Source organism: Pseudorasbora parva, chromosome 1 (assembly GCF_024679245.1).
Source record: "Pseudorasbora parva isolate DD20220531a chromosome 1, ASM2467924v1, whole genome shotgun sequence".
Classification (NCBI taxonomy): domain Eukaryota; kingdom Metazoa; phylum Chordata; class Actinopteri; order Cypriniformes; family Gobionidae; genus Pseudorasbora; species Pseudorasbora parva.
Window position 1 is genome coordinate 48828606 of NC_090172.1, and position 27212 is coordinate 48855817.

Sequence of the window (27212 nt, forward strand, 5' to 3'; positions counted from 1 at the left end):
CACTTGCCTACTGCGCCCCCCATCGTTAGGGAACAGACACTACATTTAAAAACTGAACGTGCAGCATCTGCCGAACGAGTGGCAGCACCAGCAGGAGTTCATCACCAGAGTATGGAGCTTAATGACAAGACGACGGTGGAAGATTTGGAATCATCGCAAAATGTTAAGAGCCTATTTAATGTATTATTTATAATAAATTATTATTTGATGCGTATGAGGTATGTCTACTGTATATAGGCCTATTTTATATGTATTGGTTTGTGTGCAAGGTCTTGAAATGATAGTGAATTAAATTCAAATAAAAGCAGTCATGTGCCAGCATTCAAAATAAATTCGATTACTGTGAATAGCAGGAAATTCACACACAAGTGAAGTATTGTGTGGATCCATACATATGCAAAAGAGAGAAAAAATATTGAAAGCATGCTGCTTCAGACAAGTAATTGCACTCAAGTATTTTGGCTGACAAAAGGCGCGTGCCTAGTGTCTAAATGTGTCTCTGGATGTTTGAATGTTTTTATGTCATGACCCAAATGCTTACTGTCTGCTCACAGCAGTCATTTTTCACCGTCTGTTTACCCGGATCCCCACAGCTGTCCTACTATGTGCTTCACTTTTTCCACATACGAGGACGTGTTTTTGACTGTGTAACTCTGTATAATTGCATCTTGTAGCTACAAGGTGTTTATCATCTCACAGTACAGTAATCATGTCTAAAAAAAATCTTGTTGGACTGCTTTAGTCTCATAAGAGTCTGCCACATGGAGCGTGGCTAACAGTGACCTTTACTAAGCCTACTTTTTATTCAGTGGACATGATAATGAATAATTTTATGGCAATTTATATATGACACATAAAAGTCTTTCTACAAAAACGTAACGGCCATACAGATCGAGCTTGAACAATGGAAAGCTTTAACCAACCTGTGTTAATGGTTTATCCCAAGCCTGTATTAGCAAATATGCACATATTGATATAATAACAATAATAAATAACACAATAAAAATGTTTTAATTATTCAAATGATTTTTTTAATTTAGTTGGCATAATATTAAAAACACTTGGAGTTGTGTCCCTATATATTATGCATAAACCCTAGCTAGTTGAAACCATTCTTTATTCCCCTTTAAAATAGTATCATATATATATATATATATATATATATATATATATATATATATATATATATATATATATATATATATATATATATATATATATATATATATATATATATATATATATATATGCCCACTAAACAATTCAGCCCACTAAACATGATTTTGTACAGGCAGTATTGAACTTATGAATGGTAACCGGATATAATATTAGCATTAGGCCTATATGAATTATTAGATCATTTATAAACAAAACGTACGTTATGGGATACAGTGTTTAAGATCTTTTTAAAACACATGTGTAAATGGGAATTAAGCATGATTGATCCAGATGTCACAAGTAACCAATTAGGTGAAAATTGAGATCGCACAAATCCAATGTTTTAGAGCAAGTGATGTGTGATTTATTTCCAGTGTTATTACTGCATCTGAAGTCTGATGCTGCTCTATGATTTTGAGAGGTAACATGTTATCGTTTGGAACAATATGGAGCTGGACGCACCATCTCACACCTGTAGTGCTGTAAAAAGTGTTATATTTCCAGCCTTGTGCAATAATTGTAGGTCTGAGATCCCCGGATGATAGAATATTGATCTCTTTACAGGTATGGGCAAACGCGAATAGAGCAATGTGTGGTACAGGCTACTTGTTTCTTCGCCACTCCAGCTGAAGGATTGGATAGTGTCACGGCGCGCTGTCATCACGGACTGAGCAAAGGGAATTCCGTGAAAGTGCGTTGGTCGGGGAACTGTTTCTGCATTCTGCTCATGGTAGGGGATATCGAAAGGTTAACGACTGTACGGACCAAATCACCTCTGGTAAAAGAAGAAGAAAAATGTTTCCTTGGAATCAAGTTTGATAGCATATATCGGTAAGTAGGACACTGGAGACTGGTGGTAGACTAGCTCCTCTCAAAAAGAAGCCAGTCATAAGTGATTCATCAAAACTAAATTTTAGATTTTTAAAAATAAAATAAAATGGAATAAAAGATTGTTTTGTTATTTTTTGTGTGTGTGATTGTTTTGTTGCCAGCAGCAGAGCGGGAAACTCTACACGATGTTGTGGACGGGGACAGAATGCTGCTTCTTTTTATTTTCCCAGTTAATTGATGTAGGATACTGCAATTGAATCCTTTTTCTTATATTTTCTTAAATAATGTTTATATTGTCCATTATGTTTTTATTATTAATTTGTATCCCATCCCATCTTTTAACAGTTTTTTTAGGCTATTAGTTGCAGCATTCTGTTTGTCTAACTGTGCATCTATTAGTGTTTTAGTGGATTTTAGGGTGGACTGAATGAATAGAAAAAGGCACAAATCAACCTGAAAATTAAAACATAAACATGTCTTCATATACAAGCCTGAATATGTGCATTGCAATACAATGTACAAAATAAGATGGCCTTTTAAAAATGTATTAATACACATGACTGGTAGACATTTTTGTAAGTGCAGTTTTTTGAAAATATAGGCTACACTAAACAACACTGTTCATTAATTACATAATACTGTGTGCAAAATAAAATTGAGACCACAAACTGAGATTAGTTACAATAACTAAAATATTGCTAATAAGCCATTTTTCTAATAAATTAATTGCTAAATAAAACTAACAGCTTGTCTCGTTTCCGATTCACCAGCGCAGAACTCTGAACTACCTGCAGTAATGGACAGTGACATGCTCACCGAGTTTGCATACCAGCCTGGGCCGTCGTACCTGAGTCTGATCCTGTTGGTTCTTACCGTGGGACTGTCTGGCAGTGTTTACCTCTGCGTGCTGCGGTACATTTGCACCGGCTGCTGCCAGCCTGTAGTTGTTGGACCTGAAGATGAGAGCATGTCAGGAGTTGTGTGATGGCAGCTTTTGTTTAAATATCTGTCTGTCGTCATGACTGTGGAGGATAGCTTGTGTTCAGCAACAAATCAGTCTTTTTTTCATTCATGCAACAGAGTTGAAGGCTCATCATAAGGACGTCAGAATGTTAGGCTATTGTAAGATTCTTGTGGCGCTCCTTCACTTTAGATAAAGGCATCTGCTAAATGATTACTAAATTCACAGTTCCAAAGCCTGGCAGTATGTTGGCAGTAAAAACATCTGGGATTCAGACATGTGACTATATGAATGATGCAAGTGTTGACTGAATGAAAGGGAGGGGTAAGCCATTTAAGCAGGGTTTAGATGCTCTGTCAATCAAGAGAAATCCTTCTCACAAATCCTCTGTTTTCATTGGTATGACAGTCTGTATACTGTATACTTTCAATGAATTTTACAAGGACAAACACATATGAAACAATTCATGTGAAAAATGCATTTTTATTTCTTGGTCCACAGAATTTATGTTTTTGTTGTTGTTGTAATCTTTAAAGTGATTCAGATTTATTATTATTATTATTATTTTAGAATAAAGTAATCCATAAATTGATGAGGTGCAACATTCTATTACATTTATTACCAGAATCTGAACTATAACGTTTTATTTACATGTCAATATTAAGTAGGATGATCCCTGGGGAAACGATCAGTTGCCAAGGGCTACTGCTGGATCTAGTTGCCATGGAAATAGTTGCATCTGCCCACCTCTAGATGGCGCTGTCACATCAGATGTTCATTTCGCATAATGGCAAGACGCCTTATTCAAAAAAATTTGCTGGATTAGATCTGGTAGTAATACTTTTTTTTTGATCACTTAAATGTTATGCTTGTTCCACTGTAAACACATTAATGTTCATTGCAAATGCATTGTTTTCAGGCACATGAATACCACAGCGTGAATGCTTTTTTATAAAAAGTAATTTTATAGAGTGTATATCTCTGTAATTTTACCAGTGATGTAAAAACTTACACAAATGTTTTGTCTTTGTTAAGCATAAACTCAGAGCTAGCTCTGACTTCTAGCCAGAGTGTCATCAGTTTTTTAATGTAGACTATATATAGCCATATGTGACTGAACGAACTAGCTATTTATACATCATAAAACGTTTCTCTCAAAACAATACATGTTCTCATGCTCCTCCCAAAAAAAGTCAAGGGTTGACACCATTGTGGTTTTGCTCTTAAACCACTTCCTCACACAGAAAGGTGTGTTAAATGTTGTACTTCCCCTTAGAAACATAATTTTGCTTAGGCTATACATGTGACTGATGCTGGGCTTATGCTTTAGGTACGTCATCGTTTTTGTTTAACTGCTTTTCATTTGTTCACTAGGCTACATAATTCATATTCTAGTATTTATAAATCTAATAAAAAATAAATAAAAGAAGAAACGTGTGAAAAGTTTTTTTTAATGGTGTCTTAATTGTATATTATGACACTATGGTCTTTTAATTAACACATAGGCCTATATATAGAAAGCCTATTATACAGACTATACAACAGTAGGCTATACCAAAATACAGTCTTGCTCCACTAAAGTAGGCAAACAGAACATTGTTTATGCTGGTGGGCTTTTCTGATCTTCATTTCATTGTCGTTTGCTCCATTTGATTGGTGTCATAATATGGTGAAAAGCAAGATATTCATGTCAGTCATTTTTACACGTAAATAGACAAGGGCAAAGCTACGTTGCTTTGAGAGCTTTGTGCTTCTGATGTTGTTTTCAGAAAGATAAAAATAGGTTAAATTACGGGGTCATAAGCTTGAGACATTTTGAACATGTTGAGCTTAAACTTCAAAAGATCAGAATGCAGGAATGTTTAAGGTCCTTGCCTACTAGAAAACAATATAATTAACACATTTATGTGGTTAATAATTATAATAATAATAATAATAACAACACCTAGGCCTATATTATTTTTAACGCAAAATATTCTGACAGGCACACTCAATCTCACTGTATAGGACAACAGCCTAGCCTACTAGCTCAGCGACTTGATTTGGTTGATTCTTAAGGCTACTTCAATGCAAACAAGAACTTTCCACAAAACACTTTTACTTACATTGAATTACTTTAAATGACTATATCAAATATATCCCACGAAAACATAAAATGTGTTTTATTTTATGAAAAGCCACGTACGTCATTCAACACTATCAGGGTTGCCAACTTTTAAGTTCAGGTTGGAGTGAGATTTTTTTTGGGGGGGGGGGGTAATGCTTTGATCTTGATTCAGTATCAGTTTATATCTAGTATATATACTGTACATAATAAGAAAAAATATGTTTGTTTTAGCACTAGTTTAAACATTTCTTGGGTCAAATTATATGGGCCATTCCATTAATATTCACTTGTGAGTGCTTATATAAGTATCATTATTCATTAAAAATATTAGGATGCAAGTTATTCAAGTTTTGAAATTTCACATTTAAAGAAATCTAGTGTTTGATCATCATATCTAAATATTTATTAGAATGCAAAGACTGCAATATATTTTTGAGCAACTAGATTAGATACATGTATATTTATTAAAGAGCCATAAGGCACCTAATGGCATTACAAATAAACATTAATATTTTTAGCCACAAAATGACTCTAATTTGCCTCTTTCAATTGGAATTCTCTATTTTAACATTAATTACTACACTATTGTAATATAAATATTAGAAGAAATACAAATATTAGAAGAAAAATATTTTAAGTGGTCATTTATTGACAATAATTGTTGCACAAATAGTATTTAGTATTAAAAGATCTCCTAAAAATATTCAATAAATATAATTTAATGAGTATGAGTGTGACCAATTAGTAAGGAATACCTGAGGGCTAAATACAAGAATAACATTAATGTTAGCAATGTTGTATCTCTATCACTCTCCATAATAAAACGATCCTGTAAATATGGCTGACTTAATAATCAATACACACTAACACTATGCTGTACTGTTTACCAAAACTTGCAGCAAACATCTATATGGTGAAACTGTTGTGTATCCGCTTAAGCCATTTAAATTCATTGGCACAGCGCTAGAAGTATTGAGCGCTCATGGGCCACGTGACCAGCGCGCACCGCAGGGAGACGAGAGCATGCAACTCCGCTTTTCAACGCCTCTGGCTTTAACATTATGCCACATTAGCGCCAAAACGCTATTTATTGTTTGAATTTCATTAAAACACATTAAAAAAATTAAAGCTTATAGCTTTGTTTAATATCAAAAGCAGGTTTGGCAATTTGGCGTGAGATTGAGTTGGGCGGAGTGAGAGCGTGAGACAGAGCCTGAAAGCGTGAGTATCACGCCAGATGCGTGAGAGTTGGCAACCCTGCACTATTGATTCCCAAAGCTGGATTTATAAGTCCCTAACGGCAAATGATTGAACTGCAAAGGAAATTCGCGCGATTTTGATGCCAACTGGAGTCTGGAAAGGCCAAAATAAAATTCAAGTTGATAGTTTTAAAAGTAAAATGTGTAGAAAAAACAAAACAAACTGATTATAAAAGATAATAAAAAATGTATATATCATTAAATGTATAATATATATTCAAATGTTTTCAAACGCAATTTCCATGGGTATTTCATTCATTGAACAACTATCAAAAATGAATGGCAACAAGACAAGAGTTTAAGTAGAAAGTGGCAACGCTATTTCCCACGATTCCACGAACGAGTGAACGCCACTTGCTCTCGCCCAATCAAACTCAAGCTCTTCGTTCACCTGATCACAGCGAAGCCATTTTGTCCTGGACGGCTCCGCCAGCGCATTCTTCAGCAAACCGGAATAACAGAGCTGACAGTTCGAACCACAGCCACAGAGACAGCGACAGACAAGGGGGTTATTGCTAAACCACCCCTCAATCAGTCCCAAACAACTCGACGTCTCTCGGTCTCACCACGGACGGAACCGTGTCGTATAAGCGGACTAAAGGGAGACTTTGAGCGGGACGGAAGGGCAGAGAACCAGGCATCCGGTTAGACGCGCTGGCTCACCGGGCTGGAGTCCAACTTGAGCCGGACACTTTTAGCTCTCTTCGTCGGGATGCACGCTGGACTTCTTTTTAACTTAATGTACTATTTTTTTTGAAAATTATGTGTTATTTGTGAATAATTTAGCCTCGCGCAGAATTGGTTTTGGTTAGTAGTTGTCTAATACAAAAAAGCTGGAGCAGTAGTTCAAGCTCAGATGTGATTTATCTACTCAGCTGGCTGGGCAGATAGTTTAGGTTGTTGATTAGATAAATCGTCTAAATAGATTGGTTACATAATACTTTTGTTTTGTTACCTGTAAAGTTACATTTCTAAGTTAATCCGTCTTTCTTACCGCCTCTTTGCCAAGTCACTCATAGGGTTTGGTTTGTATGCATATTTTTCGCAAGAAAACCTGCTCGATTCCTTGACTGGTTAAGTCTTGTTACCAGTGTTATAGCAGGTTTATAAAGGCAAGGGAAACCACAGAACAGTTTCGCATGTTTGATCTCGATCTAATCTGCTGGTGCTTCTAATATCCAGTTTGTTTTCTTTTAAAAGGTCTATATTGGTGAGGCTCTAGCTGGCTGACAGGTGATATTTTCTGCCTGAATCCTCTGAGCTGGCCTGACCGATAGCTATGACATTTTCCAACAGTTGTTTTGTATCTTCAGACGTCAATAATACCATTATCTGTTCTTGGTGCCATTGCTGTATGAGTAATATTAGCTAACAAAAGTTAAGATCGACCCCCCAAATTAGTTACAGCATACCTAGTTGTGACATTTTTACTAGTTAGGTCAACCTTTTCTTCCTTTTTTTACTGCAAGTGTATGAATTAGGGCCAGTTGACTTGGTGGCTAATTCAAATGTGTATCGAGTCAAGTGTATTTTTGTAAAATTGTCCTATACGAGATCGTTCTGAGAATATACACGTCTGCAGTTAGACCAGGTCAAGTTTAGTGTTCATTTTTCGTATCTCAAAGCTGAATAAAAATGTCAGGACAGTCCATCACGGATCGCATCGCTGCGGCCCAGCACAGCATGACTGGATCAGCCATCAGCAAAGCCGTCTGCAAGGCCACAACGCATGAAGTCAGTGGACCCAAAAAGAAACACCTCGATTGTGAGTATGCCGAAAATAAATCCTTGTATTTGTACTTGCACAGTCTCTTTGCAGGTATTCTTGGGTGCTTTTTAAAAGCTCAAAGTGTTACTGCATCCCTGGCATGCAGTTCCACTAGCCTTGCACATCCTCAGCTGTCTGGACACCAGTGATGAATTGGAACATGCTCGTGATGGGAATGCTGATCTGTCTTTGGACGTGGTCAGTTCAAGGAGATGATGCCACTTAACGTGGAAGTGTACGGTCATTTACTGACTTTGTGGCCCATTTTATTTTTCTGTAATGATGAACATGTTATTGCAGCAATGCGGTTGTATGTCATCATACAATTATCTTCAATTTTATTAATATTTGCTTTATAATAAGAAGTCGCTTCTGCTTGAATCAGTAAATGTAGCTGTCATGGTTTTCAATGCATTGTGTTTGAAGTCATGTGGTGTGCGTAATGTCTTCACGTCTTGTGTGATCCCTCTTTAACAGTCATCGTCGAGACGGTGTGGGAGCGATGAAGGTCAATACAAGCGTGTGTGCAGTGAAGCATTGAGGCATTGACTCTTGACAAAAGCAGAGTTAATGCAGAATGCAGCACGTCAGTTTCATTCTCGCATAGACAGTGTCTTAAAGAGATTATGAAACAGAGGGCTGCTGAAGTATATGTGCAACTTGTATCTGACGTTCTGGATGCAGCTAAATGCATTTAGATGCAAAATGCTCATCAATGGATTTCTTATTAGACCTTTATCTTTGATTCCTTTACGGAATGAGGGAGGGTGGCTGCTTCGACAGTTGTCCTGTTGTAAAACCACAGACTTGCGAGTAGCCGTGAAAACGATACAGCCTGATTGGTTTGTTTTGTGAATTTGTCTTTGATTCATCAGTGTTTGCAGAACACAGCTTCATGTTTAGTCTGGATTTGTTTCCTGTGTCAGCCACCTGTTATGTGGCCTAGTGTGGTAGACTGTGCCGAGCTTCATTGGTTCTGTTTAAATCTTGCAAACACTGCATAACAATATTTTTCGTAAGTGTAACTCAGAATTACTAAAGGTCAAGTGCTTGTTTCCTCTTTTTTTTGTTCAAAGCAGAGAAACATTTCCACATATCTTGTTTAAACCGGTTCTTAGAATTGGGGAATTTCAGAAGCCTGTTGTTTTTCTGTTGTGTCATAAAGAAAATAACGTCATAATTATTAATTTGGATGCATTAGTATTATATTGGCATATTGGTTATTGGCTGATAGATGATCTTTTAAATGTATTGATATTGGTTTGACATTAGATTTTAGGCTAATTGTGACAGTTAAGTTCACCACTTTTTACATTTTAGATAACTTTTGCTATCATCTAACGCTCAAACACACTCTTAAAACACAATTGAATATCACTGTTGAAGCTACACTATGCATTTTTTTGCAGCTAGGGGTCGTTAACCTCTTCAAAACAATAACAAAGGCCGTGAGTGAGCGTGGAATCATGGAACTTGTCGTCAGACTGATGGTTCTTATAATGTTTATGGGGAAATAATGTTTCTGGATGCGTGAATGCATTCATGTTTTAACATGACTGTGGTATGAAGCAGAGCACGATTACTAATAAGAGACAGATATTAGCGCCACAAACGAGTCCTGGCGGATATAAAGAAATAAGGACATTTCATTCTACTAAACTACCTGCAAGTGCTGAATTACTATCAGTAATTCTACTTTATTACTACTCAAACAGGTCAGTTTATTTGGCTTTAAAATTGTGAGGAAACGCAATGCTGTTTATCTAAACTGCATTTGAGTTTGTTGAAAGTTATGATGTTATTCTGTGTGTTAGTTTGTTAGCTGTATGAGAATAGCATTAAGCTACATCATACTGATATTCTAATATTTCATCATATATAACATTGATTTGTTTTATGTAAATTTGCTCACCTGTCTAATAATGCACATGCAAGAACGGCATCTCTTTCAAGTCAAAGTTTGTTGTAAAGCTCTCGCCATCTGGAAAATGCCACGTCGATATACATTTTGTTCTCATTTTGTTGCAAAGTCTGCTCGCCATGGTCCATAATGTTTGAACAAAACTACAACAGCTCTAGACATTACGCAGTTGTCCACACCTGTTGTCATGGATTCTACAGCAGTAAACGGATATGAAAATTTTGACCAATATCCATAATTCTTGAAATTTGAAAGCAGATCACCTATATATTGGCTGATAAATCTAAATTAAAATGTATGTGTAATTTTTGGGAGCCTGATTGGCCTGAAAAGTCTCAACATTAAAAGCCATGTCCCAAGGACTTAATTATAATGTTCTCATTATATTTTTATGTAGCTTACATGAAATTGTGACTGAACTGTCTGAACTTTTCCTTTTTTTAAGTTATTCCAATCATATTTTGAGCAATTCATCTGAAGTGTCTCAGTTGAAGGAAATAATCCATTATTTATCAGCTTTAATATATCGGTAAAAATTTATTATCGAGCCGTTAACGATAACATTAAAACTTATATTGGCCAATACTGATATGATGGCTGATATATCGTGCATCCCTAAATTTTAATGAATCAACCATTTATTGGTTATTATTAGCTGTAACTTTAAAACCATTATTTGCTAAGTGTTGTGTGTCACCAGAATTTTAATATTACTGCATCCATATTAAATATAGCTATCTCCCAGAAAAATCTTAGTGTTTATTCATTGCTTTTTCACTCTGGTTAAAGCAGTATGTGAGATTGGAAATTTAGATAGCTGACAAAGAAGTTCATTTGAAGTTCTTTTTTTCTTTTTTTTCCTTTCTTTTTTTCTCACTTTTGTAGATTCTATCTTTTATTATTTAGTTTTGTCCACTTTGCAGACTTTGCATTCACTTTCCTGTTCTCTGCTAACAGCAGTAAGATTTGTACTTGAGTCAACAAACAGATTTTGCGTATTTCGCTTTTTTGGGCTAGTTTTGTTTTGAAAACCTGGCAACTCTGCTGTTAATGGTCACGTCCTTCTGTAGCCTGACAAGCCAGACCCACATCAAGATGTTTGGTCTGGAAACTCACCATTGACAGGGCTCAATCCGAGGGGCGGGATAAACGGTTGTCTTTCAAACTACCTACTCCAACCTCCTTCCCTCAGTTAGAGCATTGAAGATGGGTCGAGGCTGGGTCTTCCTACATGACAGTGACCCGAAGCACACAGCCAGGATAACCAAGGAGTGGCTCTGTAAGAAGCATATCAAGGTTCTGGCATGGCCTAGCCAGTCTCCAGACATAAATCCAATAGAGAATCTTTGGAGGGACCTCAAACTCTGTTTTCCTCAGTGACAGGCCAGAAACCTGACTGATCTAGAGAAGATCTGTGTGGAGGAGTGGGCTTCCTGCAGTGTGTGCAAACCTAGTGATAAAACTACAGGAAACGTTTGATCGCTGTAATTGCAAACAAAAGCTACTGTACCAAATATTAACATTGATTTTATCAGGTGTTCAAATACTTATTTGCAGTTGTATAATACAAATAAATAGAAAAAAAAAATCATACATTTCGATTTCTGGATTTTCTTTTTAGATTATGTCTATAGTGGACAATTTCAGACACCTCCATGAATTCTAAGTGGGAAAACTTGCAAAATAGCTGGTTGTTCAAATACCTATTTTCCTCACTGTATTAGTAAACAGTAAATAAGCTCATCTCTACTATTTTTTTTTTTTAGCTAACTATAACAAACTGAACATTGGATAACTTTCCTGAGGTAATTGCAAAGTTATGTTCACAAGCTGTTTTAGCAACGTCTTTCTGCAGTTAAAACGCTGATTGAGCAATTACGTAAGACATGATGAATCTGTTGTGTAATGTGTAATGTATCTTTCAACATACTTTTTGATGTTTGTGCATGTTTTTTCGTTTTAGGAAAGTGGAAGAAAAGACACAACAATCGGTCACTTCACATTTTAGAGCGTCAAAATGGCATTTTTTTGTTTGAATTTTCTGATAAAATGGACAGAATTTGAAAGTTGAGACTTTGTTTCTCTTTGTGATTTAATGGATGGGAGGTGTGCTATAAAAATGGTTGGAGTAGGTAGAATTGTAGACCTGCCAACCCTGGCTTGTACTGAGGGTCAAATAGAGCCTGCTTTATCAAAAGTTAATGCAACGTTGTTGCATTAACTTCGACAACCATAAATTCAAAACAAGACATTTTCTTCACACACACAGTATGAGTTGCAGTCTGACATGTTTTTTTTCCTCCCCCTTTTGTTTGACAGGATATAATCGGCCCTAATAATCGGTTCTTGCAAATCATCGTTTTTTTTTAAACAATCGTCCGATGGCTGATAGTGAAAACAATTACTTTTCTCAAACCTATATTTGAGCACTAAAGTTGTTTAACTGATATTTTACTTTACAGTTATTTTTAAGTTATTTTAAGGTTTAGGAATTAGGATGTTACCATACAAATTGCTCTACCCTGCCTGTCCATAGTATTCAGTTTGTTTATGCAGTTCTAAAAAGCACCACATTTTATTCAGATAACATGCTTAAGATTGATTTTATTGACTAGTCATTCAGTTAACCCAACAGGCTAATTGATTTTGAATGCGTATGGTTTTGCACATGCCTAAAGCGAGGTTTTACACCCATAGCCAATAATTGTGAGACTATACGAGCAGCAGTCTGAATCTGGAGTGAGTCAGGGTTAAAGGTGAAGTGCTGCTGATTTTGAACCAGACAGCTGAAATGATGCTGTGCAGCAAAGACAAAACAGCCATTCTCAAACATGTCTTGGGAAATACCACCCAGCCTTTCAGAATACAGATTATCCTTCAGGATGCTTTGTCCACTGTTTACAGTCATCAGCTCTGCAGGAGCAAACTGCTCCACAGATAAGTAGCGTTTACTTATGAACTCATTGTAATTTTGTGGATGATGGATGTTGTATTACTTGAGAAGCAAGCAAGGAGAAGTATGTAGGAGCTATGGTACTTTGACTGATAATAAAAGAGGATGTCTTTGCAGTACAGATTCAGTAATGGCATTTTTTTTTTAAGGAAGTGAAGCATTTGATCAATGTTTGTTGAGCTTCATTCAGTGTGAGGACACAACTGCACCACTTTAAGAGAGCTTACACATGCTGCATGACACATTGCTTCTGTTCCCTTCACGCTCATAGTGCTGATGTGGCCTATTTATAGCTGTTGAGGGCCTTTGGCTCTGTTTGATAGCTTGTTTTGTACCTTATAAGAGCCCTTGGCTCCTCTTCTGACATCTCTGCAAAACCTGGGACTTTATTTATGAAACCTTTTTTTTTTCTCTCGTGCCCAAATGTGCAAAACTACATATTTTCACATTCAGATGCATAACTATAACCTTTTATTCCACAAAACGGTCCTCTAAAAAAACAGAAAGTCCAGTGATCCAGACTGAGACCAAATGGTTGTATTTTGCAGCCTTCTTTCCTGCTGGTGTGAGCACAGTTTTTTAGAGGTCGCACTGGTGCGACCACCACATTGCCCTGCCATTTCTGTTGCATTTGAGAAACATCAAACAGCAAATTAAACGAAAGCATAACAAAAGCGCGCTACTCGTTTGAGCTGTGTGGACCGGCAGCGCACAGCAATAATAGAAAGCGCAGTGTGAGCTCAGAACAGGTTTACCGGCAGCGGCAGGACGATTTTGAGCATGCGACAACAGTGCTGGAAGATCCAGTGAGAAAGCGTTTAAATTCGCCACAGTAATAATAACATTCTGCAAGATATAGTGAAAAGCATTCAAATTCAGCACAGCGTTCTCTGTTATAAACCATATCGATCAAACAGGGGTAAAGTGGAAACCAGGAGAATTGTGCCATCATGAACAATCAAGTTATAGAAAGCTTTATAGAAGGTATTGTGGCAGAAATAGTCAAATGTTTTTATTTTATTTTTAACGTTAATCATCTCAAGGTTTGTTCACATTTCTGAGAGTGAAATACAAGCTTTTTTTAAGGGTTTTCAAAGCGCTTCACACTTTTTCCCAGCACTTCAAAGGTCTAAATATTATTCAATTTTAATGTTATTTTTAATGTGATGATTTGTAAAAATAAAAGTTTGATGATGTAGGAAAACTTACACTTCATAGAAAACCCAAACCCTTTTATTTTAAAACAAACATGAAATTACCACTATATTAACAGAGGAGCACTTATAGACTTTTTCCACTCTTAGATTTCCACTCCCTAATATGTGGAAAAACAAAGGGAGTCACAAAGTCTCATGAAAAACAAAAACTTCAAATTGTGACTAAATTACAAAGAAAGCAAGTAAAGAGTACGCTCTGCGGTCTTGGCCATTAGTTAATTTACTTGTTTTTGTGTAAGTAATACGTTGTCAAATATGTATAAACTTAAATAGACTACCTATACAAGTTGTATAGGTACAAGTAGTTATGTCCTGTTATTGGTGTAATGCGTGTGCATCATTAACAAAATGCGCACTAGGGCTGAACGATATTCTGTTTTAACATCGACATCACGATGTGCACGAGCGATAGTCACATCGCCGGAACATGCGATGTGAAGGGTCGTAGCCCATGGTGTATTAAGAGAACGGTAGCACACAGTAAACACGAGTTTGTTTCTGGGGTGACATGCACGTTCCGCGTGCCTGCACAGTGATTGGTTCGCTGTGCCGCTGCTCACCGCTCTCGGCCAAACATTCACTGCTAAAATGCACGACGAAGTAGCCTGAAAAGCCATACCCACATCAAGATGTTTGGTCGGGAAACTCACCATTGACGGCTCAATCTGAGGGGCGGGATAAACGGCTGTCTTTCAAACACGCAATAGGATAGCGCTACAACCAACCAGAGAAACAAAGGTAAAAAGGAGCTCGTTAATAGATTAAACATTTGCCGTATCCGGTCAGCAAAACTCAGAACACATCTTCCCTTTTTAAGAATGACTTCAGTGCTGTTCTTTTCTCAGACAAAAGCTTAACTCCAAGTCTTCCAGAGTCGCGGTCAAAGCTGATTCGAAAGACCTCCGCCGTTCGCTAGTTTCTGTGTTTAGTAGAAGCATGCAAACGCAACTCGGCCGTCATCATTATGGCCTCGCCCACCGACTCTATACACGATGTGATTGGCCCGACAAGAGTTCGGCGTTTACAGTTCAGAAGTGTATTGAGAGTTGCTAGACGACACTCGCGGGCAGATTAGATTTGCTGCCGCTAGGGTACGTCTAGATTTCTAGGCTAGAGACGAAGAGGATCCGCAGCAAAAAAAAAAGTTTCGTACCCGAAATCATCTTTTTGGGACTATTTCGGCTACACAAAGGAGAATGTTGACCAAAAAGAGGTACTTTGCATGGAGTGTCATAAAGCTGTGGCCACAAAACAAGAAAACCACCAATTTGTCTGATCACTTAAAACGGCACCACAAAGCTCTTCTACGACGAATACAAAGCAGGGCTGGACATTAACGCTTGTTTAGGACAAGTGGATTTTTTGAAGGAACAAGTGAAAGAGATTTTACCTTCCCAACGGACAAGAGCCTGATTAAAACAAAAAATAACTAGCGAATCACCAAAATGCAAGAATGTTTGTGCATTAATTTAGTGTAAGTGGCGATCGACAGTGGATGATAATATATCATGAACTTACGATAATAAGGTCGCGCTGTTGACGCTCGTGCAGCTTCTCGAGGAGAAATTACAACACTAGAGCATTTAAGCTGTTTCCTGAATACAATCACGATTGAAAATGACACTGAATGATTGAATATTGACAGCCTTACTGTCCTGCAGAGTTTAGCTCCAACTTGTCTCAACACCTGCCTGGATGTTTCTACTATGCCAAGTAAGATCTGATTAGCCTCTTAAGGTGTGTTTAATTGGGCTTGGAGCTAAAATTTGCAGGACAGCGGCCTTCCAGGAGCAGGATTAGGCACCCCTGATTTATAGGGTTTGATACGAACTCAGTACTTTTAAGGGTACCACTTTTAAGTGGTTTAACTTGAGAAATATATCACTGTCGTACAGTAGACTTCAGAGACGTCTCCATGTAATAATAATACTAAAACTGATGTATTAATGAACTATCAAATTCAAAACTTAATTTAAATAATATCACTATTTTTCTTCCATGTTTTAATTTTAACAGTATAAAGCTCAGTTGTGCAGCTTTGTTTGACAAAAAAGTTTCATTAAGTATAAATTATTTTTTCCCACAAATACAGAATTTGTGGGAAATCTTTTCATATAAATTGAATTAAAATGAAAAAAAAGAAGGTTGTTTTATGAATTCAAATAAGTGGATATAGCCTTCTAGTTACTGGCAAATATTACAGTGAACAAACATCACAGACAATAGCAGACCAAGGTAGCTCTGGCATAATGTCAATAACACTTCTATAAATTACTTACAGTTTCTTTATAGTTATTGTTGTATCTCTTAAGTACCGAAAAAAGGTACCGTTAGGTACTGGCTACCAAATTGCAGATACTGCTACTGATTAAAATGTGAACAGTTCCCAACCCTACTGTTTTAGGGCTGCTGTAGAAACATGACGGCACAAAATGTCAATTTTACTGTAAGGGGACTCGTGGTGTATGGAGATCGAAATGGCTCATTTTAAAGTAATAAAATCGTAACGGTACATTATGTAAGGTCGTTATACTCCACTAAAAACATCTATAAATCCTCATAAATACTACGCACTACATCTTTAATGAGCATGTTACTGACGAAAAGTTAATTTTATCAGCATCTCAATTCAAGCTCAGTGTTTCACTTTCAAATTTCCAGTAAATAAACATATATTTTTTTATTAACTGCACTTAATAATGCAAAACAATATAGTAATTTTAAATTAAATTAAGGTTAAATCCGTGCAGCGCTACCAAATCAGGTGCTGGTGCCACCATCTGTAGATCTGTAGTTCTTAAAATTGAATGTTAAAGACAGTACATTTGTTAGAAAATGTAAACCGTTTTTTGTTTTTTTTGATAGTTGTGAATATAGGGGTGCAAATTCAAAACTATAGACGTCCATTAAGCTTAAAGTAAAGCCTCTCATTTATCCTTATTTTTTCCAATTATTGTTTTAGCTATCCAACAAGTTGCCTTTCCTAATTTCATCATGCTATTTTGGACAATAGACATTAATGCGTCAACATTCATGCTTAAAGACATGCATTAGATTTTTCTGCTTTCTTGTTTTCCTTTTTTTTGACATTTCTTGCGCTTTGTGAGATATAAAGGGCGACTGATCTTATATATGATTGTGTGGCTTTCTTTTGTCCTTTTTATTATAGACTATAGAGGCTTTGTAGAATTCTACAAGCTGTGCTCCCAAGTTGCTGATTAGTTGCAAAGCTGTCCTGGTGAAAAAGAAAAGAGAGGGAGAAATATGGGAATGACATGTGAGGAATGGCTGCGGTATTCCGCAGAACTGTGTCACTGAACTCACTGTTCAGGAATCCCATATAGGCCTTTTACAAAAATGTCAACATCATCACATTTATTTTCCCAGAGCACTGATCAAATACTGACCTCATCTCACCACATTTCAGAACATCCACCAGATAAGCATAATTTGCTTTTCCAGCACTTTGCAATCACAGCAACAAGGTCATCAACACACATCTGGAAGGAAGTGGAGGCAGCAGAGATACAGACATAGCAAATAAGCTCTCAAAAAAGAACCCAGCTATATTTAATAGAGGTCCCAGGTTCCCCAGACAGAGGGAGAACAGACGTTTATTTGGAGAAGAATTCTCCTTGCTGTTCTCCTTCAAGCTAGCTGAAGCGGTTAGCCGATAAAAGACTCTGCGCTCATTAAATTCAAAACAGTTTGTTGTTCTTATCTGCAGGTTAGACAGGTTAGCATTTGTTTTTCAGCATACAGAAAAATCTCAACAGGTCTGGAGGTCCTCTAATCTTAGTGATCTGATTTTTAACAAAGGAAATCACAATCTTTTTGATATATATATATATCAAAAAGATTGTGATTTCCTATATATGTATAAATTATATATATGTATAATTTTTTATTGTTGTAATAAATCTTTTAATGCTCTTGCGTCAGTGGTCCATCTAGTCAGTAAAGAAAGCTTCACACACATTATATTGATTATATTATTGGCAATACAAATATTATATTGACGTAAGGGTCAAGATTCAGTAATATTAGTTTATTGTGATTAGAAATGTGTGAAATAGTGAATGTTTAACTTTGAACTGATTTCTCATTCATCTTTATTGAGCTTTATTTCACTGTTTTGCACAAGCAGTACAGAATTCCTACTTTTGCTTAATTGGAAAGCGATTTAAAAACTAGCCTTAAGAGTAGGCATGTCAGTGTTTGTAGAAAAAAAGACTGTATCGTGCGCCATGTTTATTGTAGCACAAAAACTTAGTCCTCCCCCAAAATAGTTATGTAACTAGAAATATTGAGTCTCCTTCACTAATAACTGCATGGATTATTTTGTATTTATACGCAAATGGAAAATCTCAGCCGTATTCACAACACTAAGTTTATATTTAAATTATATAATATAATATAGCCATGTTAAGATGAAATACATCTCTGGAAAAAAATAAGAGACCACTGCAAAATTATCACTTTCTTTGGTTTTATTATGTATAGGTATGTGTTTGGGTAAAATTAACATTTTTGTTTACTGACGACAATTTTCCCAAATTCCAAATAAAAATATTGTAATTTAGAGCATTTATTTGCAGAAAGCAACAACTGGTCAAACCAGTCTTTCACATTGATGTTGGCTGACTTTATGCCACTCCTGGTGCAAAAATTCACGCAGCTCAGATTTGTTTGATGGCTTGTGACCAACTATCTTTCTCTTGATCACATTCCAGAGGTTTTCAATGGGGTTCAGGTCTGGAGATTGGGCTGGCCATGACAGGGTCTTGATCTGGTGATCCTCCATCCACACCTTGATTGACCTGGCTGTGTGGCATGGAGCATTTTCCTGCTGGAAAAAAACAGTTCTCAGAGTTGTGGAACATTGTCAGAGCAGAAGGAAGCAAGTTTTCTTCCAGGACAACTTTATACTAGGTTTGATTCATGTGTCCTTCACAAAGACAAATATGCCCGAGATCATCACCGATCCTCCACCAAATTTCACAGTGGGTTCGGACACTGTGGTCGTCTAACCATTAGATGACCAGGTGTTGGACAAAGCTAAAAATTGGACTCATCAGAGAAGATGACCTTACTCCAGTCCTCTACTGTCCAATCCTTATGGTCTCTTGCAAACCTCAGCCTGGCAAACCCTTTTTGCACGTCTTCAGCCCTGCTCCTAGGAGCCTGTTTCGAACCGTCCTATCTGTGCACTTCACCCCAGCCTTTTGCCATTCTTTTTGTAGGTCACTTGATGTCATCCTACGGTTTTTGAGTGACATTTGAATGAGTTAGCGGTCATTCCGTTCAGTGGAGAGTTGTTTTTGCCCTCTGCCGGTCTGTAGCTTTGTTGTCCACAATGTCTGCTGCTTGACCCTGTTCTTATGATCCGCCGTCTTTGAAATTGTAAGGATGGAAGCATCCCGATACTTACTGTATCCCTCTGCCAGTAAAGCCTGAATTGAACCCTTCTTTTCCTCACTCAAATCTTTCCATTTCAACTTTTTTGCCATGGTCAATAGTTATTTTTTGATTCCAATTACTTTTGAGGTACTACTGGCACTGTTTTTGCCATCCAGCTGGTCCTACTGCAAGATGATAGTGATGACTATACAAGTGTTTAAAAAATTGTTTTCCATATTAAATAAGATTTGGTTCAGGTGATCACCTAATCAAATCCTCATTCAGTACAATAAGGTGTGCCTGTGTTGGAATTCAACAGACATTGGAATGAAATGGCTTCCATACTTGTAGAGATATTACATATTGCAATACTTTGAAATGTCAATTCCTCCTCCATTTCTAGTGCATTATGCCCTAAGCAGAGGGTCATGGAGAAATGACCTGGAGTCAGTGATTAGTACACTTGGAACAAGTAATTAGCATGGCAGCTGTGGTGGTTCAGAGGTGAGCACCAGCTACGGTGTTCTGGCTGACAGCTGGACAGACTGTCAGGCCACCTGGTCAATTTACTTCCTCGTACACACAGCCGAGAGGCTTCCTGCCAAACTTCCTGTGCCTCATCAAGGCTCAATCCAGATTAATTTGTAAGCCCAGACACTGCAGAGAATAATCATGCATTGAATCAAAAGTGCTTTAATTTGTAATTTTGTTAATTTTTCACTCTTGCATAGAGCTGGTTTTAAATCCAGACCGGCCAATTATGGCAGCTACGTGTGCCTCTGTCAACTCTGACTGGTGGCAGTCTCAGCCCGGTATGAATGTTTCCAAAGGGTTTCGTTGTCTCTCAGTCTAACAATAAGACTTTGACACTGGCGGAGAGAAAGTGGGTGACCTCATCGCTCAAAGACTCTTCATTTGCTGCACTGCAGTGACATCATTGGGTCACAGCTTCCTTTCACCGCCTTTCTCGGATTCGATTCTCGCCACTGCACATCATTTCGTGCTCCGGTGCACACATCTCCGCACGAAACCATGCAGGTGTGTGTGTTTGTAAGGGATAACATGGAAGTGTGATTGTCTGTTTTAGTGAAACACTGCAGAAACTCTATTTAAAGGTTGCGGTGTGAAACGCTGCCTGTTCTTAGTCACTCTGGGAATCTACTTTTGTGAACTTGGTTTGACACTCAGAAGCATTAAGGAGATAATTGGAGATTAGTATCATGTGCTATCTTTAACTTTGTTGTATCATATGACATATGTCATAATTGATGATTCAGTATATTGCTTTGCATCACAAGTTAATTTGATCTCAATTGAAAAAGGGATAAAACTATTATCAGTTTGACGACAAGGCAGTGACATGTTTTACATGCTCTACAACCTATACAGTTTAGCACTGAGGGAAATGATATGAATTAATTAATTAATATGAATGTTTCTCTGATGGGAACTGACACAAAAATATGTGGAAGGAAACCTGACCAAAGAAGTAGCTCGCACCAGACTGGGAAATGCTTGTTTAATAACTTGTGCTTATTCAGGCAACCTACTTTTTTGGTTTAGTGAAAGTACACTGTATGTATTGATACAATATTGCAAAAAAAAAAAAGCTCTGATATGCAATGCATGAATGCTCTTATCAGGGTTTAATCAGCCATACAACCACATACATTCCCTGTGCTTCAAATTTAATGGGGAGTTTCATGCTCGCATTAGCTCTGTTATTTGTGCCCCTCTCACTCTTTCTCCATTTAAGACTTTGTGATCAATACCACCAAATGTGTTCTGTTTTATCTAGGGCTGGTCCGAATACCCTTTTTTTGAGCTTTGAAGATTTGGTAGTAATCAACAGCGAAAATTCGAAGCTCCGGAGGGAGAGGGCTGAACATATTCTTCTCTCTAACAAAGGCAGGAATCTCAAGATTCTCAGCGGCACGCCTCAAGGCCTGTGCACACCGTGGCGTGTATCGTCAATGTTTTTCGAGACGTTTTTCGGTGTGTCTTTGTGTTCACCAAGCGATTTTTCACTGGCGACACGTTGAGTGAATGTGCAAATTCAGTAGATGTAGCTCCCCGTGCACAAGGTGGTGCTGCGCCACTTTACGTTTCTGACACTCGCTTGTCACAAAGAAGAAGAGAGACAGTATTTACGTGCTTGTCAAAATCATTCACACACTTCTTATTAACTGTCAAGCAGCATTAGCAACTCATCTTCTTCTGTCTACTTACTTCCTCTTTGTCATATAAATCTTTAACTTCAGCATCTCATTGGTCGATCAGTTTTTTTTTATGCGCCACATCAAAAAAAAAAAAAAAACGAACCCCCCCCAAAAAAAGACCCCTTTATGTCACCAGTTTTGCACGTCGGGATGCACACTCACATTGGCACTCTTTGTTTAGTCAAGAGGTGTTAAATGTTGATAAATGCACACGAAAATCGTAATGGTGTGAACAGACCTTCACCCGGGCTGGGCTTGTATGCTCCGAGAATGAACACTGCAATAGTGATACAAAACACACTGTTATACAAGCTGCTATATTTTGCAGTATTTAATATGTTCAGTTAGAAAACAGATTAACTACAATTAAAGACCGAATGAGAGTTTCAGTACAAACAAGCAGCGTGAGACAGATTTCGTCCATAACGAGAGTTTATAGATGGTCAGTTTATAGATAATCGTGGATTATTTGATTTCAAAGCAAAATGTAAAAGCGCCTTTTTAAGGGAATTTGTCATTGTACTGTTTTGTTGTTGTGTTTTTCATTAATAATAATAGGCTAATGAACCCACTATTTAAGCAATCTACCCCCAAATTGGCAAACAGAAAGTAAACTGCACAGGAAAATTTTCTTACGCCACATCCCTTATGGGTAAAAAGGCTAATATATTCGTATTGTATTGTTCTATTTTCCATAATATCAAACAAACGCAGCTTAACCCAGAATGCAAGCTCAGGCATGCGCTTCTTCCGGATAAGCTCATGCAGTTGTGCGCTCTAGACAGAATATAGCTACTCCAGGTGCAGGGAACACTTAGGCTAAGAAGCAGCAAATATATTTATGAAGTATAACAAGGTTGGGTTCCTATTTAACTGTCCATCCTATTAAAAATGTCTCGGCTGTAAGATAATTGTAAAAATAAATAAAAATAAGAACATTTCCCCAGATTGAAAGTGTAATCATATGCAAGCGCAAATGAGGACCGTTTCGAGGGTGATGCCATGGTATGCGAGAAAAACACAAATTTAATAATCGAATCCCAAAATTCAAAAATCAAATATCAACCCATCTAACGAATATTCAAATATTCTGGTCCAGCCATAGATTTATCTGATTATATCAGCACATATCCTCACTTTTCACTCTCTCTCTCTCCCAAAGGAGCCAATCAGCTCTCATGCTCTTCTTCTGACCATCACAGAAAACAAGCGATATAGAGGAAAGGAGACCAAGCTCTGGAGCAAAAGCCATGGTGCAGTTCAGTACTGGAGAGAGAGAAATGGGGGAGAACACTGTTGAACAGGCAGCCATCTCGTAATTCATCCCCCAACAGGCTGCAGTGTGTTTTTATTAATAGTCACAGTACGTGAATATGCATTAATCTTGGGAAGAGATGCTGAATAGCTCAGTGGAGTTGACTTGAATCTTCGGGATCGCACAGATTTATTAATGCTGCTTGCAATACAATTACTATTGCTCAACCCAAGTACTAAACTTTGGCACATAACTCGTTTGTGCTATGGGCATGAATGATTCCTCCAAACGTGCCTCTGTGTACTATTACTTTTCTAAGCCATCAGGTTTTTTCCCCAGGGATGTGATACCACAGACTATGAGGGACCTGAGCGTTATCTAGAGACCAGAATATCATTAGACTTAGGGATGGATTCTTTGGACTTGGGCCAGTAAACAGCCACCCATAATAACCTAGTAACCAACTAGCAACCACCACAACACGCTAGCAACTAGGGTTGAGTATTGCTATAGATCTCCAGACTCGATTCTTATTCAAAACTCTTAATTCAAATCAAAATTTGATGTGATTTTTGTTTTTGTTTTTGTTTTTTTGCTTATGTATGAAAGAAATTCTCTCTTAGTTAAAGGCATAGTTCACCCAAGAATAAATATTCTGTCTTTTACTCACCAAACCTGTAAGGCTTTCTGTGTTCTGAAAGGCTGTGTTTTTTAGGTGAACTATCCTTTTAGTTCTGTAAATTATACAGGGAACCTTCTAATCTATTAAAAATGAACAACAGGGCTCAAACTGTGCTGTTAATTTACATGTATGCATTTGGCAGATACTGTTACAGGGAACCTTCAGCTCCTTAAAATGTTAAATTAAAGGCCATAGAAAGTCATATCTTAAATGAATATTAGTCTTAATGATCATTTAAGAGGTTTTAAATGTCACAATCCGACCTAATGTGATTATTAAACTTCAAAAGGATATTGGGCTATTGTCACAGGAAGGAAAGACTACAACATTATTGAACACATTAATTCTTCATTGTCGGCACAATAATCTGTTTATTGCCTATCTTTAAATACCTTTTTACCAAATGGGCAAAATCCAACATTGAACAGATATTATACATGCACCAATTCAAGACATACACTTTACATGCTTTGCCTGGGAATCAAACCATTCAGCTTAGTGTTGCTACCATCATGTTTTATTGTTTAAGCTACAGGAATAATGTTTCCCTATTTATGTAATAGACATAATAATCATCTCAACATTTAACTGCTGTTAAGGCCACATGTAAACATTAAATTGCATTTCTTGTGCAAAATATTTTACATAATTATAACTGTCATTTATTATAAAGACACACTATGCAAAACATGGCTGAGGCTTATCAACACACACATTACATCCTTAATTTATTGGCAATTTTTACCTTGCTGGTATCTTGTAAGTGTGTTTTGAAGATGTATAGCCCATACTAGTGTGGCGTTTTTTTTTTTTTTTGCCAGATCCTTGTGATTCATCATCAGACTCCAATTGGGAGCTGCACTACTTACTACTAGAACTCCCTATTAGAACAACAGACAGGCCCACAGGGCCGATATCCGACAGATACGGAGGAGTCGTCTCCCTCATTACCTGCTCTGTGTGTGAAAAAATGTTTCTCTCAAGGGAAGGGAGAAAAGAGATTTGCCTTTGAAGAGAAAAAAAGAACACTGTGGGTTGTAGGAGGAATGTCTTCATTATGCAAACAGGCCAGAACAGAAAAGAGTTTTTGAGCATCTGATGGCGTTCAAAAGATGCTGCTTTCAGATGCGAGTATGCAAAGCAAAACTGGGGTGCTGCTGCATATTTAAAGATGTGATGCTCTTTGGATCTTCTCTGCTTGTCTGTGAGTGTTGCATAACAGAACGACTGGGTTAGAAACCTGTCTAACCCTGAGTGTATTCTCAGAGATATTATGAGCGTCTGTCCACGCTGAGATATGCTTCCATTAGCACCCGCTGCAGATTCATTAAGGCGTTTCATTCAATGTGAGGGCCCTGCTATGTGCTGTTTATTGGAACATCGTGTGCAACGTCCATTCAAGATGTGAATCAGTGATGTGTGTTGCTCTAATGTGTCTGTCATATGTGTTTTCAGACTTGATCCACTGCACCAATGAGATGAATGTGAATGTGCCCCAGCTGGCCGACACTCTATTTGAGAGAACCACCAACAGCAGCTGGGTTGTGGTCTTCAAAGCGCTCATCACTACACACCACATAATGATGTATGGAAATGAGGTGAGGGAATCTGCACTTGAACTTCATTTTTTTTAATATATAAATGTGGCTCATATCAAACACTTCTGTGCAGTTACCATTCACGATCCAGTGTAGCGTAGTCAAATTGATCCTACATGACAAATCATAGCTCAACAGTCACAATGTGCTGTTTGTCACTGAGTGTGTGTGAGAGACAGTGCAAAACATTTTACAATGCCATTCTGAAAAGATGGTGTTAAGTTGCAATAAATCTGTGATGTTTTAAATGTCAAAAGCCCTATATGCAGGGGAGTCATTTTTTAAACGATGTTTGAGTTACAGTTCTTTTCACTCTATGTCTGTGATTTCATGTACCGATTTGGACGGGACTAACATCTTGCGTGTTTATTACAGAGGTGGGAGTTTGTGTTTGATGTGGGAGTTACAGAAGGTCATGCGTTATGCTTGTGTACATCACAAATGACGTGTATCTGATTAGGCATAACATTATGACAGGTGAAGTGAATAACACTGATTATCTATTCACCATGGCGCCTGTTAGTAGGTGAAATATATTAGGCAGCAAGTGAACATTTTGTCCTTAAAGTTGATGTGTTAGAAGCAGGAAAAATGGGCAAGTGTAAGAATTTGAGCGAGTTTGACAAGGGACAAATTATCTTGGCTAGACGATCATCTCCAAAACTGCAGCTCTTGTGGGGTGTTCCCAGTCTGCAGTGGTCATTATCTATGAAAAGTGGTTCAAGAAAAGAAACAGTGGTGGACAGGTGACTGGGTCATGGGCGACCAAGGCTCATTGATGCACAAGTGGAGCGAAGGCTGGTCAGTGTGGTCCGATCAAACAGATGAGCTGCTGTAAGCTCAAATTGCTTTTAAAGTTAATGCTGGTTCTGATAGAAACATGTCAGAATACATAGTGCATCACAGTTTATTGCATATAGGGCTGCATAGCCACCGCAGACCAGTCAGGGATACCCATGCTGACCCTTGTCCACTGCCGAAAGCAATAGAACTGGATCACAAATCAATGGAAGGTGATGAATCACATTTTCTTTTGCATCACGTGATTGGCCGGGTCTGTGTGTTTGTGTGCACGTGTTGCTTACCAGGGGAACACATGGCACCAGGATACACTATGGGAAGAAGGCAAGCCGGTGGAGGCAGTTTAATGCTTTGGGTAATGTTTTCCTGGGAAACCTTGGGCCCTGCCCTCCATGTGGATAACCAAGTAACCCTGTAGTTATGTTGACATGTATCACCTACCTAAGCCTTGTTGCAGACCGTGTACATCCTTTTGTGGAAACACTATTCCATGGTGGCTGGTGGTGACCTCTTTCAGCTGGATAATGCACCCTGCCACAAAGCAAAAATGGTTCAGGAATGGTTTGAGGAGAACAAAAGCGAGTTTGAGGTGTTGACTTGGCCTCCAAATTTTCCCAGATCTCAATTCAATCGAGCATTTGTGGAATGTACTGAACAAACAACAAGTCTGATTCATGGAGGCCCCACCTCACAACTTAAAAGACTCAAGGATCTGCTGCTAACATCTTGTTGCCAGATACTACAGGACACCTTCAGGGGTCTAGTGGAGTTCATGCCTTGACGGGTCAGGGCTGTTTTGGCAGCAAAAGGGGGACCAACACAATATAAGGTTATAATGTTATGCCTGATTAGTGTATGTCTTTTAAATATTTGTTAATATATTTTTTTTTATTATAAAAACACTAAGTTAATTTCACAAGTTCATAGCAGTGGAACTTAATAATTATCTTACTTTTATATTAATAGGAATTTTAACTGACACTGATATTAAAATGAGCAGTCCTCAGAGTTTCTGCGATAGGCTAAATTTATTGATTGAATATGTTATTTTTCGTCGGATATCATCCATATTGAATCCAAAT

General features: G+C 37.7%; 1 protein-coding gene across 9 annotated transcripts in view; it reads left to right on the top strand.

Moving 5' to 3' along the window:
* The first annotated feature begins 6719 nt into the window (after positions 1-6719).
* Positions 6720-27212, top strand: part of si:ch211-200p22.4 (phosphatidylinositol-binding clathrin assembly protein) — an 80818-nt gene continuing 60325 nt past the window's right edge. For 6 of the 9 annotated variants that reach the window (XM_067444343.1, XM_067444352.1, XM_067444403.1 and 3 more), the window contains exons 1-2: positions 6721-8081; positions 25187-25329. In XM_067444343.1, coding sequence (XP_067300444.1) covers positions 7952-8081; positions 25187-25329 — 273 coding nt within the window. In that variant the 5' untranslated portion in view covers positions 6721-7951. Of the gene's footprint in view, positions 8082-25186; positions 25330-27212 lie in introns of all 9 variants that reach the window. The other 3 variants (XM_067444362.1, XM_067444372.1, XM_067444383.1) reach the window with 2 other exon arrangements.